At 39.9% G+C, this 15,192-nt stretch overlaps 1 protein-coding gene across 1 annotated transcript in view; it reads left to right on the top strand.

Moving 5' to 3' along the window:
* Positions 1-15,192, top strand: part of NUP205 (nucleoporin 205kDa) — a 94,267-nt gene that overhangs the window by 10,932 nt on the left and 68,143 nt on the right. The window contains exons 2-7 of the mRNA XM_011941255.1: positions 4,754-4,896; positions 5,578-5,749; positions 8,267-8,411; positions 8,977-9,136; positions 9,819-10,047; positions 11,057-11,221. Of these exons, the coding sequence (XP_011796645.1) occupies positions 4,754-4,896; positions 5,578-5,749; positions 8,267-8,411; positions 8,977-9,136; positions 9,819-10,047; positions 11,057-11,221 (1,014 nt within the window). The remainder of the gene's footprint in view (positions 1-4,753; positions 4,897-5,577; positions 5,750-8,266; positions 8,412-8,976; positions 9,137-9,818; positions 10,048-11,056; positions 11,222-15,192) is intronic.

The raw sequence follows: 15,192 nt of genomic DNA on the forward strand, positions 1-15,192 counted from the left end.
TTTGAGACGGAGTCTTGCCCTGTCACCCAGGCTGGAGTGCAATGACAAGATCTCAGGTCACTGTAACCTCTGCCTCCCGGGTTGAAGCGATTCTCCTGCCTCAGCCTCCCAAGTAGCTGGGATTACAGGTGTGCGCCACCACATCCAGCTAATTTTTTTTTGTATCTTTAGTAGAGATGGGGTTTCACCATGTTGGCCATGCTGGACTTGAACTCCTGAGCTTGTGATCTCTTCACCTTGGCCTCCCAAAGTGCTGGGATTACAAGCATGAACCCCCACGCCCAGCCGGTTTTTTTGTTTTTTGTTTTTTTTTTTAAGTAGAGACAGGGTTTTGCCATGTGGCCCAGGCTGGTCTTGAACTGCTGCACTTAAGCTCCTTGAACCTTAGGAGGCCTACCTCGGCCTCCCAAAGTGCTAGGATTACAGGTGTGAGCCACCTTGCCTGGCCCTTTGGTGCTATGTTGATATTAATGACGAACTAAGTAGGCCAGTGTACCTGTTTTTTTATTGTTGAGTTTGTTTGTTTGTTTGTTTTATGAGATGGAGTCTCACTCTGTCTTCCAGGCTTGAGTGCAGTGGGTGTGCTCTCGGCTCACTGCAACCTCTGCCTCCCAGGTTCAAGCGATTCTCCCACCTCAGCCTCCTGAGTAGCTGGAATTACAGGCGCACGCCACCATGCCTGGCTGATTTTTTTTTTGTATTTTTTGTAGAGACAGGGTTTCAACATGTTGGCCAGGCTGGTCTTGATCTCCTGACCTCAAGTGATCTGCCTCCCTTGGCCTCCCACAGTACTGGGATCACAGGTGTGAGCCACTGTACCTGGCCTATTGTAGAGTTTTGACCTTTAATTGGATGCCTACTGTTATTGGGGGAAAAATTGGATTTTTCCGTAACATTCACTGAGCTTACTACACTAAATATGTATAGTACAAGGAAATTTTTTAGTTTTTCAGAGGTCCTACTGTGTATTAATTAATATTTAAAATGAAGGAGAGAAAATTAACTTTTGTCAGCACTTTATCAGATTTCTGAAATATCTTTGGTAAGGTATATTTCAGATTTGTGCAGGAGTCATCATTAATACCTTCCCTTTATACCTTGTGCCATTTAATAACCAATTCTGAGTCCTTTCTTTTACTAACAGACCTTTTCTTCCTCCTGTACTGTCCTCATCCTAGTTCAGGTTCTATTTTCTTATATATATATATATATTTTTTTTTTTTTTTGAGATAGAGTTTCACTCCTGTTGCCCAGGCTAGAATGCAATAGCGCGATCTTGGCTCACTGCAACTTCCACTTCCTGGGTTCAAGCGATTCTCCTGCCTCAGCCTCCCGAGTAGCTAGGATTACAGGTGCCTGCCACCACGCCCAGCTTATTTTGTATTTTTAGTAGAGACAGGGTTTCTCTATGTTGATCAGGCTGGTCTTGAACTCCCAAACTTAGGTGATCCACCTGCCTTGACCTCCCGGTTCCATTTTCTTATAAGTGGCTTACTTCCCTATTATCCTTGTTTCCTGACACTGCCTGTTCTAGTCTATCAACCACACTAGCGCACCATTGTCCTACAATGCCAGTTTCATTTTGTCATCTACTACTGGAAACTTTGCCATTTACTAATAGGAAAAATTCCATCATGGGCCTGGAATCCAAGGCTGAAACCTACTTTATCCTTTGCAGTTAGAGAGAGGGCCAAGAAAATGATCCTGAGGAAAGTCAGCTAGTCACCAGGATCTAGGTCCTCATTTTGGCAGGCACAGAAATCTGATTTTTTTCAGAGTATTTAGAGTTGATTAGGTCCCATTCATTGATTATTCGCTAATCAAATTCAGAAAAGACAGATACATAAGCCAGTGTTCCAGTTATTGCTCTTATTATTTATTTATTTATTTATTTGTTTGTTTTTTGAGAGGGAGTCTTGCTGTGTTGCCAAGGCTGGATTGCAGTGGTGTGATCTCAGCTCCCTGCAACCTCTGCCTCCCAGATTCAAGCGATTCTTGTGCCTCAAACTTATTTGTGCTGGATTTACAGGTGTGCACCGTTGCACCTGGCTAATTTTTGTATTTCTCTAGAGACAGAGTTTCACCATTTTGGCCAGACTGTTCTCGAACTCCTAGCCTTGGCCTCCCGAAGTGCTGGGGTTACAGGGATGAGCCACCACCTCTGTCCGCCAGTTATTGCTCTTTAATGGGAAGTATGTCAGCATAGGTATTCATGTTGCTTTGTCAACACCTTCTTCATACTAGAAATTTGTATGTCGAGCTACATTTTTAATCAGAAGATTGGCAAGTGTGGGACCAAAGCAGGAGAAGCAAAGCAGGGAATTAGATGATCTCTCTATGTAAGGAAGATCTAGACATGCAGATTCCCATTCTTCCACATCCCCACATCAAAGACCTGACGCTTTACTTCCTGCCCTAATCTTCAGAATAGGTTCTCTCTTTCATACACTCTCAAAGCACTCTGTACTTCATCATATCTTTTATTATACTGATATCTTTGGAATTCTTTGTTTTTTTTTTTGTTTTGTTTTGCTTCTTGAGACAGTCTTGCTGTGTTACTCAGGCTGGAGTGCAGTGGCACGATCTCAGCTCACTGCAACCTCTGCCTCCCAGGTTCAAGCAATTTCTCTTGCCTTTGCTTCCTGAGTAGCTGGGACTACAGGTGTGCACCACCACACCCAGCTAATTTTTGTATTTTTAGTAGAGACGAGGTTTCACCATATTGGCCAGGCTGGTCTCAAACTCCTGACCTTGTGATCCACGCACTTGAGCTTCCCAAAGTGCTGAAATTACAGGTGTGAGCCGCTGCGCCTGGCCTGGAATTCTTTGTTTAATGTCTGTCAGTCTTATCAATTTATTAATTCCATGAGGCTTGGGATTCTGTCTGTCTTGCTCAGTCTATATCTATAAGGTCCCTCAGTAAATATTTGATAGTGAATGAAAGTATGAATAGATGATCCAGCTCCACTGGTTTAGTCCATCCTCTCCCTGTACATCTCCCCTTTACAATTTTTTTTTTTCAGCCTGGATGTGGTGGCTTATGCCTTTCGTCCCAGCACTTGGGGAGGCCAAGGTGGGCAGATTGCTTGAGTCCAGGAGTGTGAGACGAGCCTGGACAGCATGGTGAAACCCTGTCTCTACCAAAAAAAAGGAGAAAAAGAAAAAAATCAAACAAAAATTAGGCAGGTGTGGTTGCACACCTGTAGTCCCAGCTATTCAGGAGGCTGAAGTGGGAGGATCTCTTCAGCCCAGGAGGTCGAGGCTACAGTGAGCTGAGATGGCGCCACTGTACTCTAGCCTGGGCGACAAAGGGAGACCGTGTCTCAAAAAAAATTTTTTTTCATTACATTGCATCATCTGACATCATTGTTCATTGGTTTATAATGTATTTAATTACATTACAGTTATCTTTCATGTTATTCTTATATCCTGGTAACTTTATTTGGATTTGGGTTTTCTCAGCCGTTTAACCTGTTTACACTCTTTAATGTTTAGGCTATAGTTAGTTCTAAGTTTCATCTGTTGAGTAATTGATTGGTTTTGACCAGTTTTTCCTTCAGAGTATAAACACAGGGGTACCTTATCTGCTTATTTCCAAACAGGAAACTTTAGCTTTAGGGTCATATTTTTTAAATGGTGAGTCTAAAATCAGTTTACTAGAGGCCGGGCACTAGGGCTCACGCCTGTAATCCCAGCACTTTGGGAGGCCGAGGCGGGCAGATTACTTGATGTCAGGAGTTCGAGACCAACCTGGCCAAATGGTGAAGCTTCATCTCTAATAAAAATACAAAAATTAGATGGGCGTGGTGCACGCCTGTAACCCCAGGCTCACTACAACCTCCGCCTCCTGGGTTCAAGCAAATCTCCTGCCTCAGCCTCCTGAGTAACTGGGATTACAGGTGTGCAGCACCATGCCCGGCTAGTTTTTTTGTATATTTTAGTAGAGACAGAATTTTGCCATGTAGGCCAGGCTGGTCAGAACTCCTTACTTCAGGTGATCCGCTGGCCTCAGCTTACGAAAGTGCTAGTATTACAGGTGTGAGCCACCTCGCCTGGCCAGAGATCCACTTATTAATTAATTAATTAATTAATTTATTTATTTTGAGATGGTGTCTCACTCTGTTGCCCAGGCTGGAATGCAGTGGTGTGATCTTGGCTCACTGCAACCTCCGCCTCCTGGATACAAGTGGTTCTCCTGCCTCAATCTCCTGAGTAGCTGGGATTACAGGCACCCATCACCATGCCCAGCTAATTATTGTCTTTTTAGTAGAGATGGGGTTTCACCATATTGGCCAGGCTGGTCTCGAACTCCTGACCTCAGGTGATCCACCCGCCTCGGCCTCCCAAAGTGCTAGGATTACAGGCTTGAGCCACTGTGCCTGACCTGAAGTCAGGATTTATTTTACAAGTCAGATAAAGTGATGTCTTTATATCAATGCTTGAGAATTTTAGTAAACTATGCTTTTATATTAGTGTCTGTTAATCAGTACATTGATATATAATTATCAGTCATTTATATCAGTCATCATTGTCAATATATCAATCATTTATTATATTAATGATTATTAATATAGTTAATGTAATGTACTAATTATAGTTATTTATAATATAATTGATAATTATATTAATTAAGATACCTTCCTAGATGAAAAAGTAGCTGTGAGTGTAACTAAAATGTGTAGATGGTAACCTCATATTATTTTTCAAGTGTATGTTTTCTTTGACGGTGGTTTCATTTATTTTTTTCTTTAAGCTGCTAGTCTATGGGGTCCTTACAAAGACATTTGGCATAAAGTGGGAAATGCTCTTTGGAGAAGACAACCTGAAGCTGTTCACCTTCTTGATAAGATTTTAAAGAAACACAAACCTGACTTCATCTCATTGTTCAAAAATCCGGTAAGAAATTTTCTTTTTCAGTTTTTTTGGGTTTTTTTTTTTTTTTTAAGATTGAGGAAGCAAGTAAACTCTTTTTTTCTTCTTCTTTTTTTTTTAATTTTCAAATTCTTTTCAGAAATTTATTTACTGTGAGACAGTCTGGTGAAGTCCTGATGACATGTGCCCCTAAACACTTAAAAAAAAAAGACAGGGTCTAACTTTGTTGCCCAGGCTTGTCTTGGACTCCTGGTCTCAGTGATCCTCCTGCCTCAGCTTCCCAAAGTGCTGGGATTACAGATGTGAGCCACCATGCCAGCTGCAAAAACTATTTTTAAAACATTTTTTTAATTTTTAATTTTTGTGGGTACATAAAGGATGTATATATTTAAGAGGTATATGAGATGTTTTGATACAGGCATGCAGTGTGAAATAATCACATCGTGGAGAATGGGGTATCATTCATCCCCTCAAGCATTTATTCTTTGTTTTCCAAACAATCCATTTATACTCTTAGTTATTTTAAAATGTGCAATTATTATGGAGAATAAAAAGATAGTCATTGCTCCTAAGAATGATAAGAAATACTTCTGTTTGTCATGTTACCAGGCTGAATTATATCATGAATAAGCTTCTGTAGGTAACACTTTGGGACCTTGTCTCCAGTGTGCTATTTTCATAACAATTACAATTTTATCATTGTAGCCAAAAAATGTTCAACAGCATGAGAAGGTTCAGAAAGCCAGTACAGAGGGAGTTGCCATTCAGGGTCAACAGGGAACTCGACTTCTTCCTGAACAGCTCATTAAAGAAGCCTTTATTCTCAGTGACCTTTTTGATATTGGAGAATTGGCAGCTGTTGAGCTTCTTCTTGCTGGTAGGTTAACATTTAACTGAAACAGTGGTAAAATAATGCAAAATTATAAAATGACTTATAGTTTAAAATAGTTTATTGTTTAGATTCTATCATAGTTTTTAAGGATGCAGTTTGGTAAAACCGTGTTCAAAATATTTCCTTTTTTAATCTTTCTTTGTTTATTTATTTATTTAGAGACGGAGTCGCACTCTGTCGCCCAGGCTGGAATGCAGTGGCACGATACCAGCTCACTGCAACCTCCACTTCCCAGGTTCAAGTGATTCTCCTGTCTCAGCCTCCCGAGTAGCTGGGATTATAGGCACATACCACCACCCCTGGCTAGCCTTTTTTAACTTTTGATTGAAAGGAAGGCTTCAGTTTAGTCATCAGAATTATTAAAGACATCTCAGAAATTTTATAGCACAAAGCACTTATTGTTGGTGAGTAGGCAGGTAAGGTCATTAATGATGAGAATTGTTAACGACATCTCAGAAATTTTATAGCACAAAGCCCTTGCTGTCAGTGAGTAGGCAGGTAAGGTCACTGCTTTTTGGGAATTTCTTTTTGAGAGAGTAATTCAGATAATGTGTGAATAGGTGAAAAATAAGATGATTTCAATAATACAGAGTACTAGGAAGAAAATAAAGCAGTGGGATATAGAGAGGTAGAGGCTGACTAGGGCAACTCTAAGTAGGGTCTGTAGAGAAAGCCTCTCTAAGATGGGTTCATATGACTTGTGACCCAAATGATGAGAAGGTTCCAGCCACCCAGACCTATTGGGTAAGGCTTTTCCAGGGAGAGCAAGCAGCCAGTGCTTGAGGTGGGAATAAAGATGTGTTTAAGGATAAAAAGACCATTGGAGCTGGAGCATCATTAATGAGAGGGAAAGCAAAGGAAGATGCACATACAGCAGGAATCAGAGCATGTTTGATTTTGCATGCTATGAAAGGTATTTGGATTTTATGCTAATTGCAATGGAAAATTGTTGATGAGGGCTTTAAGCAGAGACATTACATAATTCATTCTAACTCTGAAATTATTTCTCTGGTTGCTGTGTAGAGAAAAGAGAAAAATTTCTATATTATAAGTAGTTTGTTTTAATTATAACGGAGGAGCCCTTTGAAGAAAATATGGGCATTTCAGTTGAACAAATTTTAATATGTCTAAAAATAATATATGGCTGGCCAAATCCTTTTTGACCTAAGACTGCATTAAAAGAAGTATGATATTGAGAATGAGGGGGATGTTCACTAGACATGCTTGAGTTTTGAGTTTAACTCAGAACTTCCATTTAACAAACATTTCTTCTATACCTACCATGTGCCAGGCATGGTGTTAATTATATCACTCCAGTGATATAAAGATGAATAAAATCTCAACTAATGTAAATCAGCTCATATTCTAATAATTGAGAATGATGTGGAAACAAATGATTTTGACACAATTAAGTACATTAATGCAGTTTTGTGCAAGATCTAGAGATGGTCCAGAGAGAAGGTATTAGATGGACCTTGATTATACAGAGAAGTCTTAACAACATCATGAAGTTTAAGGTAGATATTGCAAAATGAGTAAGCGTACATCAGGTGGAATAGGTGGTTATTTGGGAGGATGAAGGGCATCCTGGCAGAAGAAATTGCCTGTGCAAGAGGGTGAAGCAAGGTGATGAATTTGGGGAACAGAAAGGAGTAGAGTGGAGGAGTAATTGCAGTAAGGGGAAAAGAAAGCTATAGGAAATGAAACGGAAACTATAGGCAAAGTACTCTTAAAAAAAGTGAAACTTAGCCAGGGGCGGTGGCTCACGTCTGTAATCCCAGCACTTTGGGAGGCCAAGGCAGGTGGATCACAAGTTCAGGAGTTCAAGACCAGCGTGACCAACATGGTGAAACCCCATCTCTACTAAAAATACAAAAAATAGCCAGGAGTGATGGCAAGTGCCTATAATCCTAACTACGCAGGAGGCTAAGACAGGAGAATTGCTTGAACCTAGGCGGCAGAGGTTGCAGTGAGATCGCGCCACTGCACTCCAGCCTGGGTGACAGAGGGAAACTCCGTCTCAAAAAAAAAAGTAGGACTCATTCAAAGGAGAGCAGTTAAAATGGTGAATGAACTTGAATTATAAAAAGGTTATTTATTCAGAGAGGATTCTGAGGGAAGAAACTTAGAAATATTTGAAAGATTCCATATGAGATAGTAAAATGGGCATTGAATAAAATTAAATTCAATGGACAACAGTGAGACCAAAAGATTCTCACCCAGTGTGTAGAAAATCACAGGTGAGTGTGAGAGTTAGAAATTGAGAGTATGGAAAATGGTGAATTCCATATCCCTGCTGGTGTTTAGGGATAAGTTGGATGGCCCTAGAATATGTTGAGCAAGAAGTTAGCCAGTAGATGGATGTTTGTAGTAGAGGACCCCACGGCCCCTTAAGCCCTGAGTGACTGATTCTTTGAACTGAACGTTGTTAAATTGATTTTTGTCTCTTCCTAAACACATACGTGTTTATTAATAATATTATTTCTCAACTTCCTTTTTTAGGAGAGCACCAACAGCCGCATTTTCCTGGCCTTACCAGAGGATTAGTAGCTGTTCTTTTGTACTGGGATGGAAAGCGATGCATTGCGAATTCCCTGAAAGCCTTGATACAGTCTAGACGGGGAAAGACATGGACCCTAGAACTCAGGTCTTTTTACTTCTTGGGGTTTCAGGGGTTACCTTGAAATTACTTGAAGAATGACAATGTTTCCCTTTGAGCAGTATTAACAAGCTGAGTAGTATACTCTCTCATTCTGCCAAGAAAGATAAAACAATTTAAATCTGTTTTATTGTGTTTATAAATAAAAAATAATTTGGACCCAGATGCAGTGGCCCTAATTATTTTTGGATTACAAAGTGCTGAGATTACAGATTACAGTCTACAGATTACAGATTACAAGGATCACTTAAGCTCAGGAGTTTTAGATCAGCCTGGGCAACATGATGAAATCTCATCTCTACAAAAAATAGAAAAATTAGCTGGGCATGGTGGCATGCACCTGCAGTTCCAGCTACTTGGAACACTGAGGTGGGAGAATGACCTGAGCCTGGGAGGTCAAGGCTGCAGTGAGCGGTGATCACGCCACTGCACTCCAGCCTGGGTGACAGAGCAAGGCTCTGTCTCAAAAAAAGGAGCATTTGCTATATCTATTATTATGAAGAAGCATGAGCAATATTGTTTAACATAGTTTATTGATTTCTTTTCATTACAGTCCAGAGCTGGCTTCCATGACAACACGCTTTACAGATGAGCTGATGGAGCAAGGATTGACTTACAAAGTTCTTACCCTGGTGTCACAGATTGATGTGAATAATGAGTTTGAGAAACTACAGCGAGAGAGAGGTTTGGGCAGTGAAAAACATCGCAAAGAGGCAAGGGTTCAATGAAATCAATTCATGAGTTGTCTGTCAAATCTCAGAGGCAGAAACATGACAATTAGAATATTCATGTTTTCAAGATGAATTATGTAGCCGACACCATGTGTGATTGCCAGTTTTCTTTTTTTTTTTGCTTTTATTATTTTTCTTTGACCCAAAATTGTATATATGTATAGGGTACAGTGTGGTATTTTGATACATATGTATGATATGTAATAATCAAATGAATGTAATTAGCATATCCATCACCTCAAACATTTATTATTTCTTTGTGTTGGGAACATTCAAAATTCACTGTACTACTGTTTGACAATATAGTATACAATAAATTATTGTTAATTATAGTCAGCTCATAATGTATATTAAAGTTTGTAGTCAGCTGTGTCCATAAAATTGACCTGCAGTTGTTTCAGCTTCTGTATAGTCATTTATATGCCATTCTAGCTCTTTTTATGAAATGAACAAGAAATTGGTCATCCCAATTTCTTAAGGAATTTAAGAATAAGGAATAACAATAGGGTTTGTTCAGAATTCCAGAGGTGACATCTTAGGATCACTTGTGGATTTAGATAGGTTTTTTTTTTAGCCTTTGTAAAAGGTAGTTTGTACTTTGGTTGATAAGACCAGGCTTCACTGTAATTTATTTATGCTGATAGTCATATGTTTTTATTTCTAGGTTTCTGATCTCATTAAGGAGTGCAGGCAGTCTCTTGCAGAAAGCCTTTTTGCCTGGGCTTGCCAGTCACCTTTAGGCAAAGAAGACACTCTCCTCCTTATTGGACATTTGGAAAGAGTGACAGTTGAGGCCAATGGCTCACTGGACGCAGTGAATCTGGCTCTTCTTATGGCGCTTCTGTACTGTTTTGATACCAGTTTTATAGAGCAAAGCACAGAGGAACGAGATGGTATTGAGTTTTATACATTTTCCTACATTAAAGTCAGATTTTAAATGGTGGGGATAACATTTAAAAAGGATGATATTCTAGCTACTAAAATAGAATGCTCTGTTCCTGTGTGTGCAATCCGTTCATATTTGAATATTTATATATAAGATCACATTTAAAAAACAACTGCAGTCCTGTTAATTATTTCTGTTTTTTGGGGGAATTTGGAATGGAAAGTATTAAAGCATATATTATACATGTTCATGATTGCACATGCCTGATTTACTTAATTGCTTGTTTCGTTACCATTTATTTACATTTTCAAACTTTTTATTAAAACATTCTGAGAGACAGTGACTGTCATTTCAGTAATGTTATCTTTGACCTGTGTTTTCTATGAAGTAAAAATTTTTATGATCTTTAGATAGCATGATTAATATTCTAGAATTTATGTGCAGAAAAAAATGAGTGTCTTTAACTTTTTTCTAGTTTATTTGTAGTACACTTATGAAATAACTGAAGGCCGGGCACGGTGGCTCAAGCCTGTAATCCTAGCACTTTGGGAGGCCAAGACGGGCGGATCACAAGATCAGGAGATCGAGACCATCCTGGCTAACATGGTGAAACCCCGTCTCTACTAAAAAAAAAAATACAAAAAACTAGCCGGGCGAGGTGGCGGGAGCCTGTAGTCCCAGCTACTCAGGAGGCTGAGGCAGGAGAATGGCGTGAACCCGGGAGGCGGAGCTTGCAGTCCAGCCTGGGCGACAGAGCAAGACTCCGTCTCAAAGCAAAAAAAAAAAGAAAATAACTGAAAATAGTGAAATTAAAATTTAAGATTATTGTCATTTTATTTTTTTGTTTTTAGTATGTGTACAATCAACAGTAGTGTACCTTTTGGTTTATAGAAATTAATGTTAATTAGTCATTATTCTGTGAGAATGCTCAGATTTTCTGACTTTCGGACATTATTCCTATCAGAAGTGAGAATTTATCTGGTGTTTGGTAAAGTGGTCTATTTTTGTGTTTTCAGATATGATTCATCAACTTCCACTGTTGACAGAAAAACAGTACATTGCAACAATTCACTCTCGTCTTCAGGACTCTCAGCTTTGGAAACTGCCTGGGCTCCAAGCCACTGTTAGACTTGCCTGGGCACTGGCATTGAGGGGAATATCCCAGCTACCTGATGTGACAGGTGAATTGATTGTAGGTAATTTTGTTATGAGAAACAGCATGTTAGCACTTAATGAAGTTTTTGGAAGGAGTCTTATCCTTGACATACATAAGCACAAGCATAGGAAGATATCCAGAGTTGTATTAAATGAAACTTTTTAGTGTAGTAGTGAAATACAGACTTTTTTCTCCTTGTTTCTCAAAAATATTATATGAAATACTATTTCCCATTCTTGGAGCCAGTGACAATGCTCTTTTACCTTCAGGGTATGAGTTTAAAATTTGGAATGACAGTGTCACCTTAAATGTTTTTTTTTTTTTTGAGATGGAGTTTCGCTCTTGTTGCCCAGGCTGGAGTCCAATGGCACAATCTTGGCTCACCGCAACCTCCACCTCCTGGGTTCAGGTGATTCTCCTGCCTCAGCCTCCCAAGTAGCTGGGATTACAGGCATGCATCACCACACTGGCTAATTTTGTATTTTTAGTAGAAACGGGCTTTCTCCATGTTGGTCAGGCTGGTTTCGAACTCCCGACCTCATGTGATCTGCCTGCTTTGGCCTCCCAAAGTGCTGGGATTACAAGGCGTGAGCCACCCCGCCCGGCCTTAAATGTTTTTTAAAATTAAAATGTACTATTCCTTTTATTTTTATACATTTTCCTTCTTGATTTGTTCACAGACTAATTTTTCACATTGTGTCAAATTAAAAACAATTTTTTTTTTCCATACAATATATTAAAAAGGAGATATTTGGATCAGTCAAGAATAGATATGGAATCCCGACTTTCCTTTTTTGTGGCCCAGGCTGGAGTACAAGTGGCTCAATCCTGGCTCACTGCAACCTCCGCCTACTGAGTTCAAGTCATTCTCCTACCTCAGTTTCCTGAGTCACTGGGCGACAGGCACATGCCACCACGCCCAGCTAATCTTATGTTTTTTTGGTAGAAACAGGGTTTCACTATGTTGACCAGACTGGTCTCGAACTCCTGAGCTCAGGTGATCTACCTGCTTTGGCCTCCTATAGTGTTGGATTTACAGGCATGAGCTACCGTGCCTGACCAGAATACTGACTTTTAACAACCTATTAACTCACTGTAGCATATATTATTCTGCTATTTACGTTTACATTATTTGTCATATTAGTAGGGGTTTATTCTAACAGAATGAGGACCGTACATGGAACTTGAAGCTCAAAGAATTGTCGTTGTCTGTATCTTTTTATGGTAAATCTGGAAAGGCTTTATTCAAGTTTATAGTTTATGTCAGTTTTCTAATCCTAAAGTATCAACAGATTCTAGTATCTTATCAATTATATAATTCCAGAACATTTTGTTTTCACTAGTGTCATGCTATTCCCAAGGTGTTTGCAGAAAGCTTTTTTTGTGTTAGGGGTCTTTCCTTGGCCACTTAATTTCTATCTATCAATTTATATATCTAAATGTTGATAGCTAATTAGATTTTTACATTCCTGTACAAATTCTGTTTCTCACCTATGCATACCCTCTTCATTTATAAATCTTACTTCACTACTTTTCTGACATAAAGTTACCCTTTAACCTTTTAAGTGGCTATGTGATAGTTAATATCTTTTTTTAAATTTTATTTTGGAGATGGAATCTCTGTTGCGCAGGCTGGAGTGCAGTGGCATGATCTCAGCTCACTGCAACCTCTGCCTCCCAGGTTCAAGTAATTCTCCTGCCTCAGCCTCCCAAGTAGCTGGGACTATAGGCGCACACTGCCACGCCCAGCTAATATTTTGTATTTTAGTAGAGATGGGGTTTCACTGTGTTGCACAGGCTGGTCTCTAACTCCTGAGCTCAGGCAGTCTTCCCGCCTTGCCTCCCAAAGTGCTGGAATTACAGGCACGAGCCACCTGCCCGGCTGTGATAGTTAATATCTTATATTAGCTATATAATATAGTTACACATAGATAGTTATAATATTATGTAATATAGTCACAATCTTATGCTATAATTTCCCATACCATTGCACTAGTTTTGAAAGGTTTAATAGAATATGCTATAGTTTGCTGCAGAATAATAGTAAAAATAGGTTAGGAATCATAGCCCAAGTGTCAAGTCCCAGATCTTTGGCTACTTAATCTCTTTGATTTTATATGCTCATACCCTTTTATAAGCTTTAATAGTTAGGGGTATTATAGTTAGAACTTTTAAACTATAAAATTTTTTCTGTTAATTTGCATTTTAAAAATTGTTAGAAAAATTGAATAGCTTGTGTTATTTTGCAGAATGGTCGCTTCTTGAAATAATCTGGACAAGTTTTAACTCGGGTCTCCAATTTGAAAAATTGTTTTCTATTCTCTTCATAGATTTCTGAAACTTTTATCAAATGTGTTTATTTTATTATTTTATAAAAGGCATGAAGCCAGGTGCAGTGTCTCATGCCTCTAATCCCAGCATTTTGGGAGGCTGAGGTGGGAGGATTGCTTGAGCCCAGGAGTTCATGACAAACCTGGGCAATATGGTGAGACCTCATCTCTACAAAAAAATTAGAAATTAACCCAGCATGGTGACATGCACTTGGCTGTAGTCCCAGCTACTCAGGAGGCTGAGGTGGGAGAATCACTCGAGCCCAGGAGGCAGACACTGCAGTGAGCTGAAATTGCTCCACTGCACTCCAGCCCAGGTTACAGAGTGAGATCACATCTCAAAAAAAATTTAAAAAACAAGCATCGGCTGGGTGTGGTGACTCATGCCTGTAATCCCAGCACTTTGGGAGGCTGAGGCGGGCAGATCACTTGAGGTCAGGAGTTCAAGACCAGCCTGGCCAATGTGGTAAAACCCCGTCTCCACTAAAAACACAAAAAATTAGCCAAGCATGGTGGCGTGTGCCTGTAATCCCAGCTACCTGGGAGATTGAGGCAGGAGAATTGCTTAAACCCAGGGGGCGGAGGTTTCGGTGAGCTGAGATCGTGCCACTGCGCTTTAGCCTGGGCAACTGTTTCAAGAAAACCTAAAAACAAAAACCAAGCATCTCTGTAATTTCACTGAGCTTTACAGAATTTTAGCATAATGTTTTTAGGCATTGAAACTCAATTTATATTAATTCATTAATGATGCCTTATTACCTAAATGGTCTTCAAGAAGTAATTTTTGGCCGGGTGTAGTGGCTCATACCTGTAATCTCGGTGCTTTGGGAGGCTGAGGTAGTCGAATCACTTGAGGTCAGGAGTTCAAGACCAGCCTGGCCAACAGGGCGAAACCTCATCTCTGCCAAAGATATAAAAATTAGCTGGATATGGTGGCACATGCTTGTAATCCTACCTTCTCAGGAGGCTGAGGCGGAAGGATCGCCGAAACTGGGAGGCAGTAGTTGCAGTGAGCCAAGATCGCACCACTGCACTCCAGCCTAGGCAGCAGAGTAAGACTGTTTCAAAAAAAATAAAGGACGTAATCTTTGAGTTGACTCTTTTAATTCCAGTGTTTTTGAATTCAAGTAAAGGTTTGAAAGAATTTATTGTTATTAAAAATATTTAATAGTAATTTTAGTAATCATTATTAGTCATACTAAAGAATTAAGAAAATATTTTACTCTTAAGGATTTTGTATAATATGGGTAGATATGCAGGTTTTTGTTTGTTGTTTGTGATAGGGTCTTACCCTGCTGCCCAGGCTGGAGTGCAGTGATGTGACCATGGCTCACTGGCCTCAACCGCCAGGGCTCACGTGATCCTTCCACTACAGCCTCCCAAGTAGGTGGGACCACAGCTAATTCTTTGAGTTTTTTGTAGAGATGAGGTCTCACTGTGTTGCCCAGGGTGGTCTTGAACTCCTGGGCTCAAGCAGTCCTCCTGTCTTGGCTTCCCAAAGTGTTGGGTACAGGCATGAGCCACCACACCTGGCTGATATGCAGCCTTTATTTCAAAATACAAAACAAAACATTAAAAAAACAGGCCAGGTGCCCCCGGTGGCTCACGCCTGTAATCCCAGCACTTTGGGAGGCCGAGGCAGGCAGATCACAAGGTCAAGAGATTG

This window comes from Colobus angolensis, unplaced genomic scaffold (genome assembly GCF_000951035.1).
Source record: "Colobus angolensis palliatus isolate OR3802 unplaced genomic scaffold, Cang.pa_1.0 Scaffold2, whole genome shotgun sequence".
Taxonomy (NCBI): domain Eukaryota; kingdom Metazoa; phylum Chordata; class Mammalia; order Primates; family Cercopithecidae; genus Colobus; species Colobus angolensis.